General features: G+C 38.5%; 1 protein-coding gene across 1 annotated transcript in view; it reads right to left on the reverse strand.

Annotated features, from left to right (window-relative positions):
• Golph3 (golgi phosphoprotein 3) overlaps positions 1–3792 on the reverse strand; it is a 15770-nt gene extending 11978 nt beyond the window's left edge. The window contains exon 1 of the mRNA XM_033758310.1: positions 3665–3792. Within this exon, the coding sequence (XP_033614201.1) occupies positions 3665–3745 (81 nt within the window). The 5' untranslated portion in view covers positions 3746–3792. The remainder of the gene's footprint in view (positions 1–3664) is intronic.
• Positions 3793–15211: the final 11419 nt, after the last annotated feature.

The raw sequence follows: 15211 nt of genomic DNA on the forward strand, positions 1-15211 counted from the left end.
TTTTTTTTTTTTTTTTTTTTTTTTTTTTTTTTTTGAGACAGTGTCTTTCTGTGTAGTTCAGGCTGGCCTGAAACGCACTATACCCCAAGATGGCCTCAAACTTGCAGGGATCTTCCCTCAACCCAAGTGCTGAAATTACGGGCAGGCACTACACACCGGGCCTAGGATGGTGCTATTTTTACTTGAGGGTAAGAGAGCCAAAGAGAAAAAGAGAACCTCAGGAGAAAAACTTCTGTGTTTGTGTGTGTATACACATATGTATGGATATGTTTCTTGTGGTCATGATACTACTTCTTTCTTCCCACTAATTCCTTACTTCTAGGCCTCACTGCCCAACTCATGCACACTCCCTGTCAGGGTACACTGGGTATAGGTGGATCATCTTATAAAATTCTGTTCACTGAATCTCTCTCAAATGTATCAACTTTCTCCATCACCTCTGCTATTTTTTCTAGTCTTCCTACTCACTGTTTTTCACTTACATCAATTTAAGTTTCCTAACTAGTGTCCTTGAACTAATTTTAGGTCTGTTCAATCCGTTCTCAACTGATTGCCTAGGAAATAAACTTTATCTTAACATTCCACTACTCCTGCTTAAACCTATTCAAAGACTCATGGAATATGTTGTAAACTCTTTAACAAAATTCATTAGTAACTGTGGCTCACAAATATGCTCTACTTAAACATACTATTTCTATTTAGCTTATTGAGTCTGTCTTTTTTGGGGAGAATTATTTCTGAATACAAAGAGATATTTACAGACAAAAGAAAATTTCAAAAGGCTGTAACATAACCCAAAGATTTAAAAGAAGATACTACCTCCACAAAACAAGAAACTTCTGCAAAATACAAGGGCTTGTGGAAATCAACATAATAGCCTTCATGAAAAAATTCAGGAGAAAGATCAGAAGTTAAGAATAGACAAGAAACTAAGAACAAGAAAAACAGAGGGCAAAAGTCAGCAGAAATATAAGAAAAATTTCCAAAACCAAATCATACAAATGTCCAGACTGAAAGAATCCATCTGTATGGTTTAGATCTGAAACGCCCTGCAAAAGCTCATGTGTTGAGCTACTGGGAGCTGACAGGAAGCAGTCTCTTCCCCACCTTTCCCCCAGATGCCCAAATCAATGTGGCCAAGTGATAATGGACTGAAACCTCTGAAACTATGACCAAAATGTATCTTTCCTCCTTTTGAGTTGTCTTCCTAGGGTATTTTTCACAGCAACAGAAAACTAACATAGCACACATAAAGACTTTTAAATTAGCAACATCAAGAAAAGTTATATAGTTTCAGGACACCAGGAGTAATGGAAGATCCCAAATGTTTCTAGAGAATAAAAAAATATTACGTGAGGAATAAAAAGCAGAAGGACAGCAGGCTCAAACAGCATTCCCAGATAATGGAGAAACACCTTCAAAATTCTTAAAGAAAATAAATCTAAATGTTCTAAATAAAACTGAGTACAATAAATGTGTTTTCAGGCACAGAGTCTCCAACAGTTTCCTCCCCAAAAGGTGGAAGGAAATAAGATCCAGTAAACAGGTTGAATGCAATACAAATGAGACTCAATGTCCCAAGATGACAGCTGTGTGCCACTGAATTGGATAACCAGTCCAGAATGTTGATGTATCTGAACACTTGAAAATTAGTAAGCATCATCTTTCTCTGGTGGAGCATTTATAAAAAAAGGATGCTTACACAGAAAACTTCAAGGAAGGAAAATATTAGAAAATATGACTCCACAGAAAACAGTATCAACAAAATAATAATATACTCACTGACATACCTAAATCAGCAAGGGTGAGGGGATTAGGGGAAGTAGTATATAAGAAGTCAAATACTCACATATTCTAACAGAAAGTAAATTGAATTGATATATCAAGAATGGCAGTGGGAGAATGGTGGAACATGCCTGTAATCTCAGCCCTTGGGATGCTGAGATTAGTAGGGACTGCTCTGAATTTGAAGCCAGCCTGGGCTGCACAGTGCGTTCAAAGCTAGCCTAGACTGCAGAGCAAGACCCTATCCCCCCCGCCAAAAAAAAAGAAATTAACGAACTAAACCACTCAAACTAGTAGACTGAAATAGTAAGTCTATGACGGCAGGGAACAAGTCTCTCTTGTTCACCACTGTGCCCCAAGGTCTAGCACAGTACACAGAACACTTAAGCACTGAATGTATGGGTGAATAAATGAAAAGAACAATCAACCCATTGATACTGTTCTTCAAAAACAACACAAAACTGGTTCTAAAAAGAACCAGTATCACAATCTTTTCACCTAATTTTTTTTCCACTTTAGGTGAACACTAACATGAATGCAAATTTGCTTGAATTACTACAATATGCATTAATCTATCCACATACAGTATTTCACTTGTAGCTATAATGACAGCTTTCTCAGAGTGTTTTCCTCCATTAATTACAGCTAACAAGAAATAAAATTTGTATTTTCCTTTATGCAGTAAACAAATACAAAGTAGTGAATTTTTTAAAACTACCTCATGCCAACTCATGTGACTTGACTTGGAATGACTAAATTTTAAAATCTCTAGTCCCATGTAAAATATTTTCTAATATAACACCTCCTTTGTTGTTTTGTTTTTCAGAGCTAGGGATCAAACCCAGAGCCTAGCACATGCTGGACAAGTGCTCTACCACAAGGTACATCCCAGTCTAGTAATGTTCACTTTTTGCATCTAACTTTCATGAACACATTAGCGTCTTTTTCTCCTAAAAATTATTGTCTACAGCATGTCAGCCAAAAAATGCTCACTTCTGATCAAAAGTTTTGGATTAAAACACTGCATTAAAGCCGGGCATGGTGGCTGTAATCCAAGCACTGAGGAAGCTGAGGCAGGAGGATTTGCTGTGAGTTCAAAACCAGCCTGGGCTACAGAATGAGTTTCAGATCAGTCTCAACTACATATAGTGAGACTCTGTCTCAAAAAACCAAAAAAACCAAAAATAAACACAAAAACAAAAAACACTGTATTAAAGAAAAAATAGTTTTGAAACACTACACTTATAAAGAAACACAATAGACTGGTGGCGAAACAGAGAGATAGTTCTTCAAGAGCAGCCTAGAGAGTGAGACCCTATCTATCCCAGGCAGGCCTCAAACTCAGAGATTCTCCCACTTCTTCCTCCCAAGGGCTGAAATTACAGAAGTGCACCACTATGCCCAGTGAGACACAGACTTGAGTATGTGAGGTTGAGGTTGTGTTGAAAAAAAATCTAAGAACTAACCGATTACCACCTATAGTTCACCAAAGTATCTATCCAGATCCTCACAGCAGAGAAGATGGATACGAAAAGTACCCACAGTCTGCCAAAAAGACCAACAGCATAGTTAATTTGCACAAAAGCTCTTTTAAAGTTTTTAAAGCTTCAGAGAACTCTTTCAAAAAGTACAGATCTCAGAAGCAGCAAATGTAGTTGAGTGACTTTCTGAATAAGATGCAGTGGTCAGTGATCCTAACAACGAATTACTTATTCACTATATATGAAAAACCAGGAAACCAAGAATGCAAAAGAATATGCAAATATAATCTAATAAAGACACTTTTAAAATCACTTTAATTCTGAAAGCTGGTAGTAGGAACATTCATTTTTAGTAGTACAAACGCTTTTTTAAAAGTGTTGTTCAGCAATCCTCTTACCTTTCTTGTCAAAAGACTTTTACGTCTCATTCCACAAGCCTCTAGTTGTAACCTTCCTCTCAATGCTAATTCAATTAACATACAGCCACGTAATCCAGATGATATACAGTCATTCCAAAAAGATGTGTAGCCCTATTAAAAGAAGCAAAAAAGATAACTAATTTACCACCTTAAATTAAGAGCTAAAAATAAAATTTTTGTCATTTTTGGTGACTTTATTTTTCATTAAAACACTGAATACGATTAATATAGATTATTAATCTAGGATTCTCAGCAACTTTTAGTCTTTTCACCAAATATCGTCTACTGACAGATTAACAAATAACTGAAGGACTGATGTTTAGAAAATCACACAATTCATACTTTCTAAGCTGTGTGTGAGACTCTTTCAGATCTCCAGCTCCAGGAAACTAGTAACCTCAGAACTGGCCTCAAGACATAGAACATTTATTCATATATACTATTAAGATAAAAACACACGGTTAATTTTGGAAGAATATACCAGAAATATACACATATGGGTCCTTGAACAGAATGTTATTTAGCACTCCTCTCACCTTTCTTGGCAAAAGATATCCTCTTTTGGGCCAGGGATTTAGGTCAATGGTCTGTGCCTACCCCACAAGCACAAATTCCTGAGTTTGATTCCCCTGTACCAGGGGTGTGGGGGGAGAAGATACTCTCTTTGAAAACCAATTTCATCCTTTACTGTTACTCAGAACTTGGACAAATCCAAGGTCAAAGAACAGACAAAGGAAGCTGATGGACATCTAGGAGGCTAGGGGCAATGGTCAACCACGTATCCCACCAGTGAACTCTTTCATAATAAATAACAGACTATCCAAATTATAAAGCCAAGAACTCTGCCACCTATCAGCTTAAGATTCCCAGCTCTCCAGTCCTACAGAGCAAATTTATAGCAGTTAATACTCGTATCAGAGAAAGAGTGGGCTCAAATAAACAACCTAATGTTGAACCTCAAGATTCTAGAAAAAGAAAAGCAAGTCAAGTCCAAGGCTCATATGAGGAGGGAAATTATAAAAATCAGAGCAGAAATTACTGGAGACTAAGAAAATAATATCAAGAAACAATGATAGAAAAAGTTGGTTCTTTGAAAGATTAACTGACAAACCCTTAGCCAACCTTACCCCCCCAAAAAAAAAACCTCAATCCATGCAACTAGGAATGACAAGGGTGAAATCACAACAGAATCCTGCAGAAATCCAGATGATCATCAATATCTACTTTGAGAACTTGTACTCTAGCATGATGGAAAATACAGAAGAAATAGATTCCTAGACACGTATGAATTACCAAAACCAATTCAAGAAGATATTAAAATTCTAAATAACCGAGTATCAACCAATGAAATTGAAGAGGTAATTAAAAACCTACCAACAAGGAAGAGCCCAGGTCCTGATGGGCTCACTGCTGAATTCTACAAGAAATTTAGAGAAGACCTAATGCCGCTACTTCTCAAGCTCTTTAATGAAACTGAAAGAGAAGCAATACTCCCAAATTCATTCCTGGAAGCAAGCATTACCCTGATACCAAAAACAGAGAAGGATCCAACCAAAACAGAGAACTACAGACATAACGGACACAGATGCAAAAATCCTCAATTAGATCCTGGCAAATAGAATGCAGCAAATCATCAAGAAGGTTATACACCATGACCAAGTTGGACTCATCCAAGGATGCAGGGATGGTTCAACATACTCAAATCAATAAATGTAATACACTATATTAACAGAGCCAAGAACAAAAAAACACATGGTCCTCTCAATAGATTGAGAAAAAGCGTCTAACAAAGTCCAACGTCATTTATAATTTTTTAAAACACTACAAAAAATTGGGATAGATGGTCTTAATCTCAATTTGATAAAAGCCATCTATAATAAACCAACAGGCAACATCATACTAAATGGACAAAAAATGAAAGCTTTCCCTCTAAAACCAGGAAAAAAGACAAGGATGTCCACTGTCACCACTCTGGTTCAATATAGTTCTGGAAACATTAACTGAGAAATTAGACAAGAGAAAGAAATAAAAGGAATAAGGAAAAGAAAGAAAAGTTAAATGATCATTACTTTTGTTTGATTTTTTTTTTTTTTTTTTTTTTTTTTTTTTTTTTGTACCGGGGACCGAACTCAGGTCCTTGCACTTTCGAGGCAGGTGGCAGAACCACTGAGCTAAATCCCTGGCCCTAAATGATCATTATTTGTGGATGACATGATACTCTACTTAGAAAACCCCAAAAACTGCACCAAAACTTCTAGATTTGATGACCAAATTCAGTAGCATAGCTGAATACAAAATCAACACCCAAAAATCAATAGCATTCCTGTACACTAATAACAAACTCACTGAGAGACATATTAGGGAAACAATACCTTTCACAATAGCATCCCCCCAAAATGAAACACCTAGAAATCAATCTAACAAAGGAAGTAAAAGACCATTACATTGAAAACTACAGTTCTCTGAAAAAGGGGATCAAAGAAGGCATAAGAAAATAAAAAGAGTGTTAACAAGGGTGTTCTTGGAGAGGAAGAACCAATATTGTCAAAATGGCCATACTTCCAAAATTGTTGATACAGATTTAATGCAATCTCAATCAAAATTCAAACAGCATATCTCACAGAATTAGAAAAAAACAATCTTAAAACTCATTTGGAACCAGAAGAAACAGAAGGATAGCAAAGGCAGTTTTAGGCAACAAAGCTAACAAGCCCTGACCGGAAATAATACTACAAAGCTGCTAGTGATAAAAACAGCATGGTACAGGGCACTTCACCTGCTTTGCAAGAGCAAGGTCGTGAGTTCAATCCCTGGTACCAAAAACAAACAAACAAACAAACAAAAGCAGAATGGTACTGGCAAAAGAAGACCCGAGGATCGATGGAACAGATTACAAGATGTAGAAACAACTCTAGACATAATACTCAGCTACTTTATCTTTGACAAAGGAGCCAAATACCTTCACTGGAAGAAAGACAGACTATTTAATAAATAGTGCTGGAAAAACTGGCTTTCCACATGCTGAAGATTTAAACTAGACATGTTATCTTTCACCACACACTAACCTAAAAATGAAATGGATCAAAGATCTAAATAGTAAGACAGAAACACTACATCTGCTGAAGACAAAATAGAAGGTTTGAGGATACAGGAATAGGCAGACTTCATGAACAAAACTCACACTGCATGGGAAATACTGCAAAGAATCAACAACTGAGACCTTATGTTACTAAAAAGCTTCTGCGCAGCAAGAGAAACCACCAACAGGGCAAAGAGATAACCCACAACATGTGAAAAAAATTTTTACCAGATATTCAAAGGACTACTATCTAGAATATACAAAGAATTCAAAAAAGTCAGACCCTCCCCCAAATTTAAAGACCCAATCCAAAAATGGGCATCTGAAATGAATACACTCCTCAGATGAAGTTGAAACAGCAGATATGAAAAAAATGTTCAACAAATGAAGACACTGAGATTCCATCTCACTCCAGAAAGAATGGTTGCTATCAAGAGATCAACCCAAGGACCAGGGATCTAGCTCAGTGGCACTGAGCCTACCCTGCAAGCACAAGGTCCTCAGTTCGATCCCCAGTACAAAAAAAAAAAAAAAAGAAAGAAAGAAAGAAATCAACCAATAACAAATTAGTGGGAATGAATTTAAAACAACTCTTATTGCATTTACCAGCTATCTCTTTTAGTAAGATGAATTATTATTTCCAGATAGGTAAGAGACCTTCCCAATGGTGCACCAGCTAATTAGATTGCAGAGTCCTGCACCTATCTTCTACTGCTAGGAATGAATCCCTTAGAGTTTTGGACAAATAGCCATTCCCCAGGGTAGATCGCATAAGGCTGTATAAAGTTAAACTGGACTAAACTCTTTTCATACGGTATGCCATCTAAAAGCCAGAAGGAACTATGAAGAAAGAATGAATGGTACAGTAATAAAAAAGGCAATGATCCAGGCGACAAGCTCTGCAGACATAATCCTTCAGTGAGTTTCAAAGTCAAAATTTGGAGGACAGAGGAGACTACAGGAAACCCAGTATTCAAAGTATACATAGACAACAACTTCCAACATGGCATTTCTCACTGGTAAAATTAAGTTTCTTGGATCTCTAATTGTCTGACTCCCCCCCACCCCAAGTGGCTGAGCTTGCAGGGCATACAAGAGGTATTATAGGGCCAGGGATTTAGCTTAGTGTTTCCAGCACCTGCCTTGCAAGCACAAGGACAAGAGTTCAATCCCCGGTACCAAAAAAAAAAAGGAAGTATTGTCTATTCAGCCCCTTAAAACTGCAAACTAACTGCCTCTCAAGCACAAGGATCCCCATACCCACCCACCCCCCAAAAAACAAACTGCAAACAATGAGAAAAGTTCTTACCATTAGGGGAAAGAGCCACTGAATGACTCTAGGTGCTTACTAACCCACAAGCTTTTGTAAGAAGGAACCTAAGAGGTTGGGCAGTCACAATCAAACATAAAAAGGTATATTGTATAACTATCATATGAGGGATACAACCAGATGTTATAAGATTTTCACGTGTCATAAAATATTTACAACATGAAATCAGGTATGGCGGCATACACTTGTAATCCCAACATTTGGGAGACTGAGGCAGGAGGATCATCACAAGTTTGAGGGCAGCCTGAACTAAACAGTGAGTTCAAGAAGAGTCTAAAGTACATAAGCAAGTGCTGCGGATAGAGCTCAGTGATGCTGCTGCCTGCCTTGCAAGTGCAAGGTCCTAAATTCAACCCCCGGTACCAAAAAAAAAAAAAAGAAAGAAAGAAAAGAAAAATAAAGTACATCAGCAGCAAGACCCTGCCTAAAAACAAAACATATATATGGGGTTGGCCTTGGTCACTATGTATGGTCCTTTACCCGTTCCTCTGTTCTACTTCTTGGTGGCCAAGAATTAAGCAGCTTTGTCCTGCCACACCATGAAGTTCCACCTTGAGGCATGCTAACCTGCATCCAAGTAAAAATATCCTGAAGCCTACAGCTAAGTTAAGCCTTTCCTCCTTTAAACTGAGTGCTGAGTATTGTGTCTTAGCAACAGGAAAGCTAACCAATACATGGACCTTTAGCTAGGAAATACACACAAAAATTTGTGTACAATACATTAATCTCAGACTTTTTCACAGTAAAACACAAAGAATGCAAGAGTAAGCAAAAACAAATGACTTCTACACTTTTCATACTTTATTACCCTTGAAGCATTTCTATTCACAGTGTATCTTTGCAGTTTGCAGATTAAATTCTACAGAAATCAATTCATTTAAATCCTAGGGTAGAGGGGCATTACAAAAATGAGAAATACAAAGCCGGGCGTGGTGGTGCACACCTGTAATCCCAGCACTTGGGAGGCTGAGGCAGGAGGATCGCTGTGAGTTTGAGACCAGCCTGGGCTACCTAGTGAGTTCCAGGTCAGTGTCACCTACATAGTAAGACCCTGTTTCCAAAAAAAAAGAGAAATACAGTAACCAAATAGCAATATACAGAGAATGTTTTCATTTTTTAAGTAGATAAAAATACTAGCACTAGTAATGTCTGAAGTTTATGATGATCTTTATTTTGGACTTTAGTAGAGAAGCAAGAGAAAACTGGAAACAAGGATGTCAGTAAGGAAAAGACTAGCTCCTCAAGCTTCTGAGGTAATAATAAAGACAATGGCAATATAAAATACTAGAAGCGCTAAAAATTTCCTATGAAAATAGCTAAGGACCACAAATTAAAGAATTAGGAGGTAGTAAACAACAATGTTCAAGAGACTAGACTTTGAACAATTAACACCTAGCAAATCCAATCACCTAGTAAATTCCCAGCTCTGCCATATATTGCACTATGTAATTTAATTTGAGACTAGTTTTCTTCATTTAAAAACGTGAAGTAACACTTGTGAAAATTATTATAAAGCACAACAGTAATTGTTTAGTTATAACAAACATACGCAACTAGAATGGAATGAAGGTGGGAGGGTTCAAACTCAAGTACAGTACATAGTATATACAAAGAACATGACTGAATGCAGAGCCAGGGTGTGGACTAGTACAAACTGGAGCATGTCTTCACCCCTCTTAGGAACATAGCTCTAAACAACTGCTGTCATTTGCAAAATATAGACCCACTCCTGACACATCTTTTGATGTTTCATGAGAATAATATCAATTTTAATATAAAATGTTTCATTTTACAGCCGGGAATGGTGGCACACAACTGTAATCCCAGTCCTTGGGAGGCAGAAGTGGATGGATTGCTAGGAGTTCGAGGCCAGCCTGGGCTACATAGTGAGTTCAACACCAGCCTGAACTACACAGTGAGATCCTACCTCAAAATAAAAAAAAAAAAAAAAGTCCTATCTTCCCAATGGTGACGGCTAAACACATTTTGTCTGCAAATCAGTGTGCAACTTCTGGACCAAACCTTTATAAAATAAAATATATTATGTAAAGTTTCAATTAATCAATGTATATAAAGTTTCAAATAATGTATACAAAGTATACAACTTCTGGACTTAATCTTTACAAAATAAAGTTTCAACTAATTAATGTATATAAAGTATACAAAATAGATTTCACCCAGAAAATATTTCAAAACAAAACAATGTACTGTATCTTCTTTACAATGTTTCTAGATACTGCTGAATTCTGGTATAACCAAAGTTTTGGAAATGGCTTTCTGCACACTTTCCTCAACAAAACAAAGTATCAGGCTACCAAAACATTTCAATACAATCCAGAACTGATCTCCCTCACACATATACTTTACAGTGCTGGGGCCTGAACCTTCCCACTGAACTACATCTCTAGCCCATTATTATTATTTTTTTAAATTTTGAGACAGTATTTTGCTAAGTTGCCCAGGCTGGGCTCAAACTTGTGATTATCTTGCCTCAGCCTTCCAGAGTACTGGGATTATAAGAATAAACCACCATGCCCGGTTTAGAGATCCCTTTTTAGAAAACTTGTCCCATCTAAAGAACCACAGAAATAAGTGACTGCACCTGCGACATCTAACTGAACCACAATGAACCAAAGTCCTCCTTTGGAGAACATGAACTTGGCAAACCAGGTCAGTTATATGGCTATGGCCACTGGAATTTAACTGGTTATGTGGATTCAGAAGATCCTGGCCATTTTGTCCAAATGCAAAAAGAGAATGAACATAAACAGAAAGGAAAGCAGAAGAAATATGCAGAGTGAAAGTGAGAGACAAAAGCCAGGCATGGTGGCACACACCTAAATCCCAGTCCTCAAGAGGATCAAGAATTAGAAGCCAGCCTGGGCTACACAGCAAGTTTGAAGCCAGCTCGAGCTTCACAGCAAGTTTAAGGCCAACCTGGACTACACAGTGAGGTCCTGGAAGCGGGGGTGAGACAGAGACAGGAGGTAGACACTATGCAACTACTATAGAAATCAGCGTGGAGATTCCTCAAAAAATGAAAACTAGAGGTTCCACTCAACCCAGCTATTCCCCTTCTTGCTATTGTTCTGAAAGAATTAAAAAGCATTATAGCACAGTGATATATGCACATCAGTTTATAGCAGCACAGTTTGTAATAGCTAAATCTTCTGAACAGCCCAAATGCTCAGCAAGCAATGAATTGATAAAGATGTGGCATTTTTTTTTACAATGCAGTACTACTCCAACATAAAAAAGGACAAGCTTGACACATTTATCGATAAATGGATGCACCTTGAGACCATACTCAAGTGAAATAAATCAGACGCACGTTTAAATACCACTTTGTTTCTCTAGTATGAGAAACTGAAGTGGAAATAAGGACCAAAATGTTTAATAGATATTGGGAAATGGGAAGAAAATATTCAAATGAGAGGGGAAACAAGGGAGGGGGAAAGGCAAAAAGGGACAAGGGGGAAAAATGGAAATGTTTTCATATATAAGGAAGGGAAGAGGGGTCAAAGGGAGGGAAGATGTGATAAAAACAAGCAGCAAGATATATCATGTACAGATACAAATTCCTTATGAATGTTATCATTATGTACATTGAAAATGTACCAATAAAGTTTTTGCTTCAAAAAATAGTCAAGAAGCTATAACTAAAAGGTTCATCCAAAGTCAAGACTAAAGCATGATTAAGAAATTCAAATTTACACTGACCCAAACTTTAGTTTCTATTAGAAAATTAACAAGTGTGATGACAATAAGGCAGATGCTATCTGACCAACTGCCATCCAATCAGTCCATCTAATCCACTTTTCAGACAGCAAACTATTAATCAACCACTTAAAACTTAAATGCCGTATTCCAACTAGACTCATTTACCTTTAGAAGCAAATGACATTGTGACATTCCCAACCTTAGACACACAGAACTAAAACACAATCAAAAGCACTTATCCATCAGGCAAATGCAAACTGTGAAACACTTTACCAATAACTGGGGGGGGGGGACTAAAGGAAACCATATTTAAAGAATTAAAAGTAGAATGACATAATGAGATAATTAATGTGAAATAGAAAGTAAAGGGCTAAAGATGTAAGGAAAGTGGGAAGGGTGGGGGAAAGGTAATAAGGGAGGGGAAAAAAATGAGAAACTGAAAAAATGGAAATAAAGTGTTTGTAAATGGGGAGGGGAGGAGGGGGAGAAGGGAGGGCAGGGACAAGGGGAAAAAACGAGAATCAAGACCTATTATGCAAAGGTACAGAATCCCAATAATAAATGTAACTGTATTGTATACCTAGATTGTACCAATAAACTCAATAAAAAGAAAAAAAAAAGTAGAATGACAGTGAATCCAAAAAGTGAATAATCAGATATATAATTTCCAAAAAGAAATGGAAATTCTGTAGTTAAAAAGTACAGTGACTTATTGTCTGCACACCTTCTGCTTCTGGAGCTAGCCTGGCTTCCTCCTTTTCATAGGTGTGTTTCTCACCAGCAAATGCAGGGTGGAGTTCTGGCCTAGCCACTTCCCAGATGGGAGATATTTTTCTGAAAGACCCTCAGGTTCCTGGCTTGTTAAGTAAGAATACTGCTGGAGATCTCACTCTTTAGTAGGCAAATGTAAAGTGTTTTGGCAGTGGCCAGGGCCTAGGGTGGTGGGTGTGTGAAGGTTATGGTTAACCTCTTTACTTTTTGGCTATTCTAAATACCTTCTACCTTCTTTGGAGTTATTTCTGGGTATCTCTGGCCTCCCCTACCAGATGCGGGAGAGATGCAGGCCCAAGTTATCTGAGCTACCAGCAATAGATGTTCAGTGACTAAGGCAGGACTCAAAGTGTCCCTCAGATTTCCAATTCCAAGAGATTTCAAACCATGTCCCAGAAGGCCTACTATCCTGACTCAAGTCCCACGCTGGCAGGGGAAGAGCACCTAGAGGGCAGGGCTGTGGTCCCTCAAAACTTATTGCAAACAGAACCAGTTTAGTTCTGCATTTATCTCTTCCTTGTCTTGGAAACCCCCTGAACACAATTTGTATAGTCCTCCTATCCAGTCTGATCCGGTTGTTTCTGGTGGAATGGCTGAGGTTGGGAGATACGCATAGCAATTAGGATAAGACCTTCTGGTAGCCAAGAGTGACCTTTCCTGGGCCAGGATGGCTCTATGTGGCTTTCTGTACCTGTTAGCAGCACGCACCTAGACTCACTGCAGAATCCAGGGTGCCTTCTTCTAAGCCTTTAGTGGAATTGGTTAAGTGTGACTTGGTCTTACAGGTTCCCCAGCACACGGGGGGAGGTTGGATCTCACTAACCCATTTTACAGCTGAGGAAACAAAGGTTCAGAGGGCCCAAGTACCGGGCTCATAGCCCTCAGCTATAAATTGCAGCTGGGGTTTAAATGCATTTTTGTCTGGCTTGACAGCTTGTACTCTTTCCATTTCAGCACCTCTCATCAGGCTAATGACAGACATCACTGAGATGAGGTGGGGAAGTGGCTGAAAGGGGATGGATGAATTAAGTGAAGGACTGGACATTTTATACAGGTGCTTTTATAATAGAAGTATTATTCGGTTTGAAATGAATGTGCTTTCCGTCCCCATTAAAAAGAAAAGTACTGAAGCCAGGCATGGTGGCGCACACCTGTAATCCCAGCACTCAGGAGGGTGAGGCAGGAGGATCACTGTGAGTTCGAGACCAGCCTGGGCTACATAGTGAGTTCCAGGTCAGTCTCAACTACATAGTGAGACCCTGTCTCAAAAAAAAAAAAAAAAGCACAGTAATTGAAATGAACTTTTACTGAAACAGCTCAACAGGTTCGAAAAGAATCCACGAACTTAAATTTGAAGAGAAAGAATGAAGAAACTGAGAGCCTTATAGATCTAAAGATACCTTCAAGCCTCCCAAAATAAGATGAACAAGTCTCACAAGTAGTCTCATCAAGCATTTAATTTTTATATACATATATATCATATCTTCCAATTTCACAAGATAACAGGACTCAAGTTCAACAGAGTTAAGAAACTTGCCACTTACTAAGTGGCAAAGCTAGAACTAACATTGGCCTACTGTGTCTTGCCTTCCAACACTTACTGATTTAATGACTGGTCCTGCAGTGATTTCTTTCATCCCTCTGAAAACAGAAAAAGATTACACAGTTTTCTTTACGTATCTCCCACTGATCACTGCAGAAAGCATAGAACATAAAAGCAGATTCTAACTGCCTCTCAGGCAAATGAATTGTTTTAAGGGCTTTTGACAAGGGACATTTCCTAAAGTGCATTTAATAGCACGTTTTTAATAAGGCCTGGCTAAGGGACAGAGGGGTATGGCTAAGTGGTAGAGCACTCACCCAGCATGCACACAAGGCCCTGGGTTCAATCCCCAAAACCAAGGAATCTGAGGTTTACAGAAAGTAAGTAACAGGAACACATTCAGATACAACAGAATCAGCAGAATCCACAAGCCCAAAAGCAGTGACTCTAGATAAAGTGATTACCACCAGGGTTTCAGTTTGAGTTTGGGTGGCAGGGGGTGGAGATGGGGAAAGGGGTGGAGATGGATCATGCCGGGTTGGGTTTTGAGACAAGGTCTTGCTATGTACTCCAGACTGGCCTTGAACTCACTATGCAGCCCAAACTGACCTCAAATTCATGGCAACCCTCCTGCCTCAGTGTCCCAAGTGCTGGGATCACAGATGTGCACCACCACACCCAGTTCACTCCCTTTTCTTTGGTGGTAATGAAGACTGAACTCGGAACCTTGAGCTTGCCAGGCTGGCACAGCGCCACTGAGCTACATCCCCGGCCCAGTTCACCACCTTTTTAAGTGAGTATAGGCACAAACTTTACTGGAGAAGGAACATTTTTTTTTACTGTCTTTGTTCAATCCATTCCCCATGTAGAACTTTGTTGAATGAAGAATGGATGTATTTTTACTTAAAATCTTTCAAATAGTTTTTCCAGCATTCCATAGCCAAAATAAAACAAATGAAAAAACACAGAAAGAGAGAATAAGTAAATATATCGATCTTCAGTTTAGAGAAGACCACATTCATACACCAGAATCAGTAGTCAGGCCTTCACCTGCCCTGTGGCCAGCCCTCTCTCAGCATCTCA

The sequence above is a fragment of the Fukomys damarensis genome, unplaced genomic scaffold (genome assembly GCF_012274545.1).
Source record: "Fukomys damarensis isolate Sample0158 unplaced genomic scaffold, DMR_v1.0_HiC HiC_scaffold_1, whole genome shotgun sequence".
Taxonomy (NCBI): domain Eukaryota; kingdom Metazoa; phylum Chordata; class Mammalia; order Rodentia; family Bathyergidae; genus Fukomys; species Fukomys damarensis.